This window comes from Callithrix jacchus, chromosome 1, assembly GCF_049354715.1.
Source record: "Callithrix jacchus isolate 240 chromosome 1, calJac240_pri, whole genome shotgun sequence".
Lineage (NCBI taxonomy): Eukaryota > Metazoa > Chordata > Mammalia > Primates > Cebidae > Callithrix > Callithrix jacchus.
Genome location: NC_133502.1, coordinates 178074260 through 178085584, shown reverse-complemented (window position 1 = coordinate 178085584; position 11325 = coordinate 178074260). Strand labels below are relative to the sequence as shown.

At 57.0% G+C, this 11325-nt stretch overlaps 1 protein-coding gene across 1 annotated transcript; it reads right to left on the bottom strand.

The window, feature by feature from the left end:
* Positions 1-864: 864 nt before the first annotated feature.
* On the bottom strand, positions 865-6916 carry LOC118151379 (uncharacterized). Its single transcript, XM_078346196.1, is given in 5 exon segments — positions 865-995; positions 5388-5574; positions 5576-5615; positions 5617-6010; positions 6850-6916. Coding segments are annotated over 5 exon segments (819 nt in total).
* Positions 6917-11325: the final 4409 nt, after the last annotated feature.

The following is an 11325-nucleotide window of genomic DNA, read 5'->3' as shown; positions in this document are numbered from 1 at the left end:
GAGGGAGCGCGGAGCTCTGCGAGGTCCCCGCCAGCCCCGCCCACTCCGCGTGGTCCCGGCATTACCTCATCGCGGCGCGCGCTCATTGGCTAGCTCCCCCCTTGAAGGACGGCCCAATGCGGCGGAGCCCGTTAACTCTTTCCGCCCCATGGACACTGCCCTGGCAGTGCCACCTGCCTCCGCGGTCCCCAAGCGGCTTTCAGGCGCTGGAGGGCCACGTAGACCAGGGAAAGGTAGTGTAGAAGCCGGTTCGAGGCCGGGGAGTACAGTGGTTAGAGCACAGGTCAGACAACCACGTCTTGGGCCCCTGCCCCGCGGTGGGCTGTGTGACCTTGAGCGACTGGCTTCACCTCGCTGAGCCTCTGCGTGTTTGCTTAGCTGTAAACAGAGGTGAATGATGTAACTCCTGCCCTTCCCAATTTCTTCCAGGTGTACTTGCCAAGTGTCAGGCACACGTGGGCTCTGCGTTCCATTCCACCTTGTCTCCTCCCTGCAAGAGATACAGTTATTATTATGGGTTTCCCAAAGAGGAAACAGGGCTCAGAGCAGCAAAGCTGCCTCCCAAGGTCACGCATCAAGAAAGTCACAGAGTCAGGATTTGACCCCGAGCCTGCGGGTTCTGAGCTGTACTCCTTCCAGGACAAGATTCTGCTTCCGCTTCTGCTTCTACTGGAGCCCTCCGTCTCTCCGGAAGGAGGGACAGGACTCATACCCAGCTGGTCAGCCCATGACACATGCCACTGTGGCCAAATAAAACCAGTGACAAGATGGAGAGCCCAGGACCTCCAGGGACAGGGATAGGAAGAAGGGTGAGGGCAGGGAGGGGCTGGAGTTGAACCCTCAAATGGGGAGGCAGGAGGACCCTCAGACAAAGGCAGTGGGGCTGGATGGAGCCCGGCGGGGGTGCATGGCATGGGAAGCTCTGAAGGAAGCCTGCAGGATCCCCTGGGGGTCATCCTGCTGGTTAGGGGTCAGCGCAGGGAGGCGGCTTCTCTCTGGGCAGCACCAGGGGTCAGCCTGGGGCCGAGGTGCAAGCCGAGGCCCACATACCTCATGTCTATGTACTTACAAGTTATAAATCAAGCGAACAAACTGCTAAATAAAATATGTTCTGTTGCTGGGTGCAGTGGCTCAAGCCTGTAATCCCAGCACTTTGGGAGGGCAAGGCAGGGGGATCACCTGAGGTCGGAAGTTCGAGACCAGCCTGACGAACATGGAGAAACCCTGTTGCTACTAAAAAAATGCAAAATTAGCCTGACTGCCTGAAATCCCAGCTACTTGGGAAGTTGAGGCAGGAGAATCATTTGAACCTAGGAGGCAGAGGTTGCGGTGAGCAGACATCACACCATTGTACTCCAGCCTGGGCAACAAGAGCGAAACTTTGTCTCAAAAAATAAAAGTTCTGTCCTCTTTCCTTGACAAATATACCTTCATAAGGACAAACACACCTGGAGGGCTGGGTTTGTGTTTAGAATTCTCAGGCTCCTTGGAGCCCGCAGGAGGAACTGCAGTGGGGGCAGCGCCAGCCTCTGGCCTCCAGCTTCGTACTGGCCTCTTCTTTTCTTTTTGCCCATGTTTTGTCCTTTTCCCTGAGGGGCTGTGAGCACTCAGGAATAGGCACTCCAGGCTGCCTGCATATGTTCTGTCCACACCCCCTGCCAGTAGCCACCTCCTGGTCACTCCTAGGGCTTAGGGGTGCCCAAAAGGGCAGCTCAGACAACCTTCAGGAGAATGTACCCAAGATACAGGCTGGGGGCCACTGAACAGGGAACTCCAGGGCCCCAGATGCCAGATCATGGTCAAGGGGGGCCCATGGCTCCAGCTGGAAATGTCTCCCCCGTCCAGGAGTGCTGCTGTCTAAAGCACAGGGCTCAAGTCTCTGGGCTGAGGGCCCAGGGTGCTGCTGCAGCTGGGGTGGCCAGAGGTGGACAGGGGGGTCTTTCCTCCCTCCTTGAGCTTGCTCCTGCCTGTCACCTCCAGCCATACACCTCCACCTCAGCCAGATTCCCCACATCCCAGCCAAATGCCAACCCTGGGGAGTCTCTTACCTCAATGAGTCAGTTCCCTTTACCCTATCCCCACTGCCCCCCACCCTTATCCCCCTTATCTGGCCACTCCATCTCCTGCCTGTTCCCTGGGCTCCTAGCCTCAACTCTCTGCCTAACCCCCCACCTCAACCTCCTATTTGCCCTCCTCAGGTCAGCCAGCCAGATCTTTCTAATGATCTGGCTTCCTTCCCTCTCTAACCAGTGCTGGCTCCTGGACTCTACGTATCATCCCGACTCCAGAAGCTGGGTCAAGGCCTTACTGTGGGTCTCTGGGCCAGTGTCTCCACATCTCTGAGCTGCGGCTTTTCTGGGTGTGCAGTGGGTGTTGGCCACAGTGGTGACCCCTGAGGTCCCTTGTCTCTCCTTTCCTCCCCTTGGGTTCTGAGCTCCAGCCATGTAGGCCTTCTCTCGAATTCAGTTTTGTGTCCTTTCTGCCTCACGTCTTCATGCACGCTACCCCCCCTACCTGGAACCGTATTTTCTGACCTTTGTCCCTGGCTCCCCAGATCAGCAGAAACCATGTGGTGATAAGCACATGGAGTTGTCAATTTCCAGTGTGTTTCCTACCTGGCCTACGGGCAGCAGGAGGGCAGGCTGGGTCAGTGTTGTTCACTGCTTCATCTTCAGTGTCTGTCACAGAACAGGTGTCACTGAAGTTGCATGAGTCAGATGCATCGACACTGGGCTTGAAATCAAGACACCATGGCAGCTAGTATCTACTGCAGGCTCACTGTGTCTTGGGCCCTACTTTTAAGGATATTACATGTATTAGTTCATTTATTTCTCACAACAATCTTTGAAATACGAGTGATTACTATCTCCACACTACAGAATAGGACACTAAGGCACAGAGAAATTCAGAGACTTAGGGTCACAGTTGGCCAGTGACAGACCCGGATTTGAATGCAGGCAGTGGAGTACCTCCTATCTAGGCCCAGCTGGGCCAAGGCCTTACTGTGGGTCCCTGGGCCAGTGTCTCCACGTCTCTGAGCTGCAGCTTTTCTGGGTGTGCAGTTGGGGGTTGGCCACAGTGGTAACCCCTGAGGTCCCTTTCACTTCTGACAGGCTGGCAGCTCCTCTGATGATCCATCCTTTAGGGAGCCAAGGACTCCCTATAGAGGTCCTGCAGGGATGCCCAAGACTTGGGTGGCTGGGAAACAGCTTGGTGTGAGTTAGGCGAGGTGGGCACTGAACACATCTGTTCTCTGTCGATAAGACAAAGGCAGAGCACAGCCTGGGGGTGAGAGCGCAGGGCTGGAGCAGCTGTGAGGCCAGGACCGAAGGACCACTCCTCCCAGCCTCGGCTTCCTCGTCTGCCATGCATGCCTCATTTGAGCTGCACATGGCTGATGGGGCTGTCGGGACATCTCACAGGACCTGGCTCACGTGGGGTGGGGGTGATCGGTACTTATGAACTTGGTCAATGCGCATTTTCTAACCAGTGGGCCCAGGCAGCCCGCGGGGAGCTCATGGCTCCCCCAACCAAACCAACCTCACGGTTCTGGAACTCCTCTCTGTTTGAAACAGTGCTCCTTGGAGAGGCTGCAGACCTGAGTACCTGGCCAGGGACCCAATCATCCCTAGCAGTCTTGTCATTGTGGCCAGCCTTCATCGAACAGGAACCTACGCTGGGCTTTGTAAATGAACTGAGCTGAACTGCCAGGTGCTGGGGTTCAGGCAGAGACTGGTGGCCAGAGGTTTGGGGGGGCCGAATACAGTAGTTGGGTTGGGGGGCACTCCTTGGGGCAGAGTTGAGCTTGGGTCACGACACCAAGAGCTTCACAGGCATCTCAGGGACCCTTCAACAACAGCCCTGAGGGCTATGCATCCCTTTTCTATAGGAGGACATGACATGGACGCACTGGTGGCCTGGCCAAGGTCACACAGCAAGGAGTCTAGATTTGGCTTTTAACCACTCTGCCCCCAGAGTGGTTAAGGTTAAGTGGTTTGGGCAAAGGTGTTCCATGTAGATGGGAGAGTGAATTGATAGAAAAGTTCTGCAAAGGACCTGGCGCTGTGGCTCACACCTGTAATCCCAGCACTTTAGGAGGCTGAGGCAGGCAAATCACGAGGTCAGGAGTTCGAGACCAGCCTGGCCAACATGGTGAAACCCTGTCTCTACTAAAAATACAAAAGTTAGCTGGGCATGGTGGTGCGTGCCTGTAATCCCAGCTACTCGGGAGGTGGAGGCAGAGGTTGCAGTGAGCCAAGATCGCGCCACTGAACTCCAGTCTGGCAATAGACTAAGACTCCATCTCGTGGGGGTGGGGGGGAGTTCTGGAAGAAACTCTGGGACTTGCATATGGGTCCATGCGTTTATACCCCTGAGCATGAGAACCCCCTGCTCCCCAGCCCGGCACCCCTCCTTGCCCTCCTCTGTCTCCCTGCCTTTGTTTACTCGCCTGTGCTCCCTGTGGACTCTGCTAGACCCTAAGCCTGTGAGGGCAGCGGCTGTCTTCCTGCTTCCTGCACACAAGCATGTGACTCCAGCACAGGCAGGAGGGAGGCAGATGGAAACACAGGCGCAGCCCTTGGCTGTTTCACCCTGTGCCCAGTCCCTTCCCTCCTGGGGTCTCTGTTTCTCATCTCTGCATATGGGTAAAGTGCCCCATCCTTAAGTCCGGGGTCCCGTGAGCCGCTGGGTTCCTGCTGGGGCATGGGAAGGGCCCTAAAACCTGAAGGGAAGGGAGGACGAGGGCAGTTAGCTCAGCTGCTCTCCCTCCATCCCGGGTCCTGCCGCCTGCCCTGTCTTCTGATTCTGGTCACCCTGGGGAGGGGCTCACCACCCTGCTCAGCAAGTTCTCTCCACAGGCTGGGCAGCCAGGGAGTGCTCTGCTGGACTGAAGGAGCCCACGTGAGCCCAGGCCACCCTTGGAAGCTCCCCCTAAAGAGAGGGAACAGGGCCGGGCGCGGTGGCTCAAGCCTGTAATCCCAGCACTTTGGGAGGCCGAGGCAGGTGGATCACGAGGTCAACAGATCGAGACCATCCTGGTCAACATGGTGAAACCCCGTCTCTACTAAAAATTACAAAAAAATTAGCTGGACATGGTGGCGCGTGCCTGTAATCCCAGCTACTCAGGAGGCCGAGGCAGGAGAATTGCCTGAACCCAGGGGGCGGAGGTTGCAGTGAGCCGAGATCGCGCCATTGCACTCCAACCTGGGTAACAAGAGAGAAACTCCGTCTCAAAAAAAAAAAAAAAAAGAGAGGGAACAGACAACCGCAGTAGCTTGTCAGGAACCCCCACCAAATGCCCCACACGCAGGGCTCCGCACTAAGTGTCTCAGGGACCTGATTTGCAGGAAGGGCACCGGGATGCTCACTGGGGGTAGAACACTCACCTGGGGAGGAACTGTCCCTGCCAAGGCTTGGGTTACCCACAAACTCAGCCCACAGAAGTCTGCTGGCTGTGCTAACAATATCTACCATGCTGAGATTCTGCAAGGTGCTTTTAGTGTTAGCCCATTTTGCAGAGGAGAAAGTTGATGCTCTGGACATACGTGAGCTTAAGCCTTTGGCCCAGTTCAAAGTCACCAAATATTTCAGAGGCCAGGGCCTGGGGTGGGGGTGGGGCACCCCAAGCCCAGGTGAGGGTGATGTGAGCGTGAAGCCTGGTCCTGGAGGGGCAATAGAGGGAGTGAGGGTGGCTCCTGCCAGAAGCTGGGGAGGGGTGTTTGAGACCTTGAAGGAGGTGGGACTGTGACAGTGGTGACCGTGGGAGGGGTCCGGGTCCAGGCAGTAGCTGGGAGAGACTTGGTGCAGGGCCCTAAACCGAAATGGAGGAAAATGGAGATGGAGGGGTCCCTGTCCTCACGGAGGGGTAAAGGCCGAGGTTGGGGGCTGGACGAGCCTAGAGGAGGGCACCAGGGCAGCCCAGACACAAGCCATGTGGTCTGTGTGTGTTTACTGTGTGTCAGAACATGTGAGGTATGTGTTGAAAGGTCTGTGGGGGTCAGGGCATAAGTGTATCAGCATATGGAGTGTGTGTGTGTGCACATGCATGCTGGAGCATGCACCTTTGTGCCTGTGATCTGTGTCATGCAGTGTGTCTGTGGCTGTGTGGGATGTGGTCCCTGTGATGTGGGGAGTGTGTGCTGGTGTGTGTGTGTGTGTTGTGGGGTGGTGCTAACTGGGACACTCTCCAGGGGAAGAGCCTGTCGGGGATGGAGGCGGAGGAGTTAACCAGGAAACTGGGAGAGGGAACAGCACGTGCAAAGCCTGAAGGCCTGGAGAGGCAGCCTGGAGCACCGGAGGGCTTGAAAGCTTCCAGTGAGGCTGGGGCAGGGAGGGAGAGGCAGTGTGTGGGAGGGACAGGGCAGGCCTTCCTCTACCAGTGTGAGCTCCTTAGCTTGAGGGTGTGTATGGCCTGGAAGGGTAGAGGGGCTGGGAGGAGGTGGAGCCACCACTGACCAGGTGGAGGGGTGGAGGGCAGGCCTGGACAGGGGCAGGTGCTGGGTGGAGGTCAGGGAGTGACAGCCAGAGCTTTCAACTAAGCCTCTGGGAGGCCACAGGGCCTGGGATCCCAACCCAGTACCCAGACGGTTTTAAGTTTCCCCTCAGTAAATCTGGGCTCAGGACATTCCTGGGGCACTTGCTCAGTGTGACTGGGCACAGGCTGGGCAGGCATTTCCGGCATGAACACATTTTCCCAGGCCTACTGGCTGCAGGAGCCAGAAGCAGGAGCCAGGATTTGCACCCAGGTGGCCTGACTTCAAGAGGGCCCTCTCACCTGACTTCAGTAGTGACACCAATAGTGACCTTAGTGCCTTCAACAGTGACCCAGTAGGGACAACAGTGACTCACCTGCCCCATGGGCTTCAAACTGCAGTGGCTGTGTTCTCCTTTGCCCTTGTGTTCTGGGGGACGCCATAGGTCCTCACACTGTCACTGCACCTTTCTAAAGATGAGAAAACTGTGGCCAGAAGTGGAGTGGCCTGACCTGGGCTCCAGCCTAGGGGTCCTGCTGTAGAGCTCCCCCCACCTCCTCAGATGAGGTAGGTACAGTTTTCTCAGCACAGGCCAGGAAGCTCTCTTAGGTAACACGTGCATGACAGAGTGGGACCCCGCAGAAAGGACTTGTAACTCCATACAAGGTGACTGTATGACCTTGGGTGATCCTTTTCCCATCTCTGGGCCTCGGTTTACCCAACTGTACAATTCACCCCCTAAGTCTAGGAAGATTCGCTGAGCTGAGTCTGCCAAGTGGCAGATGAGGAAGCCGAAGTTCACAGAGTTGAAGGCGCGTGCTCAGGTCAGGCGGCGGCACCGGGCGGCTCCGGCTTCGAAGCCGCATTCCGAGGACGTGCGGGCCCTAGGCCCCTAGCGGCGTTGTCCTGCCCCCAGGGGGCCGCGGCGCGGGGCGGTTCCAGGCCCTGCCAGCCTGACGTCAGGCCCGGGCCGCGGGGCCTCGCCCTGCACAAACAGAGCCGCGGGCCAGCGCCGGGGCCGGGGGCGGCGGTGACTCAGGGCCCCGAGACGGGCCGGGAAGCGGAAAGTTGTATGCAGATGACATCAGCCGATCGCGAGGGCGGGAGGAGGCCGGCTCCGGGAAACGGCGGCCTGGCGGGCGGCCCGGCCTGGGGCAGGGCGCGGAGGGGCCGCCGCGGGGGTCTGGGGGGGCGGGGACACTCGGGACGCCGAAAAGTGCGTCCCCTCCCTCCCCGGCCCCAGGCCCTAGGCCGCGGACCCCGGAGCCCGGCCAGGCTTTCGCCTGCGAAGAGCGGACTACACCCGCCTGCAAAGACGCAGCGCTCCCCCGCGCTCCGGAGGCAGCCGCATCCATCCTGCTGAGTCCCTGCATTTTAATTACCGCCGCATTAATATTCATGAGCCGGGACTCGAGGGGGACCGCGGGCTGTCATTTCCCTCGCCCGCCCTCCCCCCATCGCACCCCTCTTCCCGGGCTGAGTCGTGGGCTTTTTTTCCTCCCGTTCTCAACCCCTCCTGCACCAACCGTTGGTGCTCAGCAGATTTTGGGGCAAGGGGGTGTGAGTGTGAGCATGAGTGTGAGCGAGCGTGAGCGGGTGGGAGGGCGCTGGGTGGGGGCTGAAAGTGAGTCTGTGTCTGTGTCTGCGTGCCTGTGTGTACGTGTCTACGTGTGCCTGTGTGTCTGTCGGCAGTCCCAGGGGCTGTGTGCACATGTCTCTGATGTCTCTGTGGGGCTTGGAGAAGGGCCAAGTCTTGTCCAAGTTAGGAGGGCCTGGCTGCACAAATGGGTAAACTAAGGTCTGCAGTGAGGCTGGGCCTTGTCCAAAGCCACCCCATAGGTCAGTAGCACAGGGGAGTCCGGCGATTTGGCCTGCTCTGCTCCCCACTCTCCTGTGCTGTTGTTTATAACAATGGCAGGCCAAATGTGCTGAGCTGGCACCTCTCACATGGCCTCCCCAGCAAACCTGTGCAGCACGTGGTGCTATCAGTCCCCTGTGCATATGGGAAAATTGAGGCAACCGGTCCCACCATTGAGGGGTGGACTGGAGCCCAGAAATGTCTGAATCCAAAGACCGTGGCTTTACCAGCCCCACTGTGGTACCTCCTGGAGAACTGTGGGGTGTCTGCACTGGGGTGATCTGGGGTTCCTGGGTGCCAAGCATCAGAGGGGGTGTTTCCCTAGAAACACAGCTCACCTTCTGTTTCCCTCCCAAGTCAGAAAGGGCTGCCTTCCCGTGGCTCTCCCAATACCCTCTCTGTCCCCTCCCTATCCCTGAAGCCTGCCAGGAGCCACCCTGCACACCAGGCCTTGCTGCCTGGGCCTGAGATCAGTCAATCATTCATTCATTCATTCTTCATCCAACAAATGCTTCAGTGCCTTCCGTGTGCCAGTCACTGTGCTAGGCACTGGGATTCTCTGCTCTCCACTCTGGGCATCTCCACCTGGCCCAGGCGCCTCCAGGTCCTCAAGGGGCTGTTCACCTCTGTGTGTGAATGGTCACTAGGGGTAAGGGACTAGGGGCACCTGTGCACAAAGAACATCTCCCCCCTACCCCAGCCTTGCCGCAGAAGTCTGGGGTGAACACATTCAGTGACCAGAAAGGGGCTGCGATCACCTTAGGGCTGATGGGCGGTGGCCACACTAGGCAGCCTGAATCTTTGGTTCTCTCTCCTGGAACTTGTCTTCCTCTGGCCTCCAAGCCAAATAACCCCAAGGGCTGGTCAGCCTGCCTTGCCCTGGGTTGAGCCAAGGCCATCTTCTCTCTCACGTCCATCCTAGAATAGGCGGACTGTTCCCTCCTCTGCCCACGCAGGGCTGGGCGGAAACTCATGTCCCAGCCATGTCCCCGGAGCCTTTTCTCCCCTCCCTTTGGGAGCTCCACAGGAACACAGAAAAGAGGAGAGAGGTGCAGCCAGAGGACTCTGGAGAGGAAGTGATAATTTAATTGGGCTTCACGGGGTAAATAGGAGTTTGCTTAGGAGAGGCAGCCCAAGGAAGGGGGACCAGCTCAGAGGGGCACCCGCCTGCAGCCCCCATTCTATAACAGGAACCAGAGCAGGCCAAAGGCAAGAGACGGGGGGCGACTGTGAGGATGGATTTTCTCCTAAAGGGCCTGAGGCAGTACAGCCTAGTGGTCTCGTCTGCACTCTTGGGTGAGTCCATCCTGGGTGAGGATTCCCCTCCCTCCTCACTGTGAGGGCCTCATTTTTCCCCATCTGCAAAACTGGGAGAATAACTTTTTTTTTTTCAGGATAATATTCAGACCAAGAGACACTTGCCCATACTAGCAGGGTGACTGGGGCTCTTTGATGGGGTGATCTGTCCTCAAGGACATAGGGAAGCCTCTGGAATCACTGTCCCCATTTGGCCCAGAAGGAGATTTAAGGATTGGTCTGTGTCCCACAGTCTCCATGGAGAGGAGTTTGTTGGGGACTGACTGCTCAAAGGAGAGGGAACAGGCTGAAACTGTCATGGGTCAGGGAAGGCCCAGGCTCTAGGTAACAGAGGGGCCTCGGAGGCCCCATGGCCCTGCCTGTTGGGCTCCCTGTAGACCTGCCAGATGGCCCAAAGAGCCAGGGCCGCAGTGAGAGGGGCAGCCTGACCCACCAGCTCCTGGCTCCCTCCTGCTGTCTCTTTGCCTCCTGGCTCCCCTCTGTCTTTTGAAAATTTCCTCCCTTCTTTTGTTAGAGTCGTCATACCTGTACATGGCAAACGCGTGCGCGTGCACATACACACACACACACACACACCACCACCACCACCACTATTTTTTTTAAAGAAAGAACTGTAGTTCATGCACTACATCCTGACGCTGTCATTCTAGATTTTGTGTACATTTCCAGTACATTTCTCTGCATGCAGAGCTGTCTTTCTAAAGCTTCCATAAGATGACTTCCACCTCTGTTCAAAGGCCTTCCATGGCTCCCCAGTTTTTTAAAGCAAGGCAGCTTCCTTGGGTCTTTGGAACCTGAGCCAGGCTTGGGAACACCATACTCCCTCCTCTCCCCATTACCCTCCCTGACGCTGGGCTGCGGGCCCTTCCTCAGAATGTGGCCTCCTCTCCTGCCACTGTGCCTTTGCCTTTGCTGTGCCCACCTCTGGGAATGGCCTTATGCTCTCCACTGAGATTTATCCTCATTGCTCAAGATCAGCCTTTGTTGTCCCCCCCACCACCACCAAGCCTCCTCTCTCAGCTCTCCTCCCTCCCCATCCGATACACCAAAACCCACCTCTCTCACAGTGCTCTCAGCACTGGTAGACACGGCTAGGGTGCTGCTTTTCACATCTAACTCTCAGGAGCGCCTCCTCCGAGTCTTGTGTCCCCACTCAGCTATGAGCATCTCAAAGGCTGGGGACCTGGCATCTTCATTTTTGTTACCATCTACCTTGATGCCCTGCACATAGTAGGCACTTTAAAATGTTATATTAAAAAAAAATTCAAGTTGCTTCTTCTTTTTCTTTCTTTCTTCTCTTTCTTTTTTTTTTGACAGGGTCTCATTCCGTTGCCCAGGCCGTATGGAGCAAGGGGTGCAATCGCGGTTCACTGCAGCCTTGACCTCCCCAGGCTCAGGTGATCCTCCCACCTCAGTCTCCTCAGTAGCTGGAACTAGTGGCGTGCTCCACCATGCCCAGATAATTTTCGTATTTTTGTAGAGATGAGGTTTCGCCACATTGTCCATGCTGGTCTCAAATTCCTGGGCTCCAGTGAGCCTCCAGCCTCCGCCTACCAAAGTGCTGGGATTACAGGCATGAGCCACTACACCCTGCCTGCTTTTTCTTTAGGGATTCAGACTCTAAGCCAGCAGATGAGGGTTTGAATCACGACTCTATCATTTCCTAGCTGTGTGTTC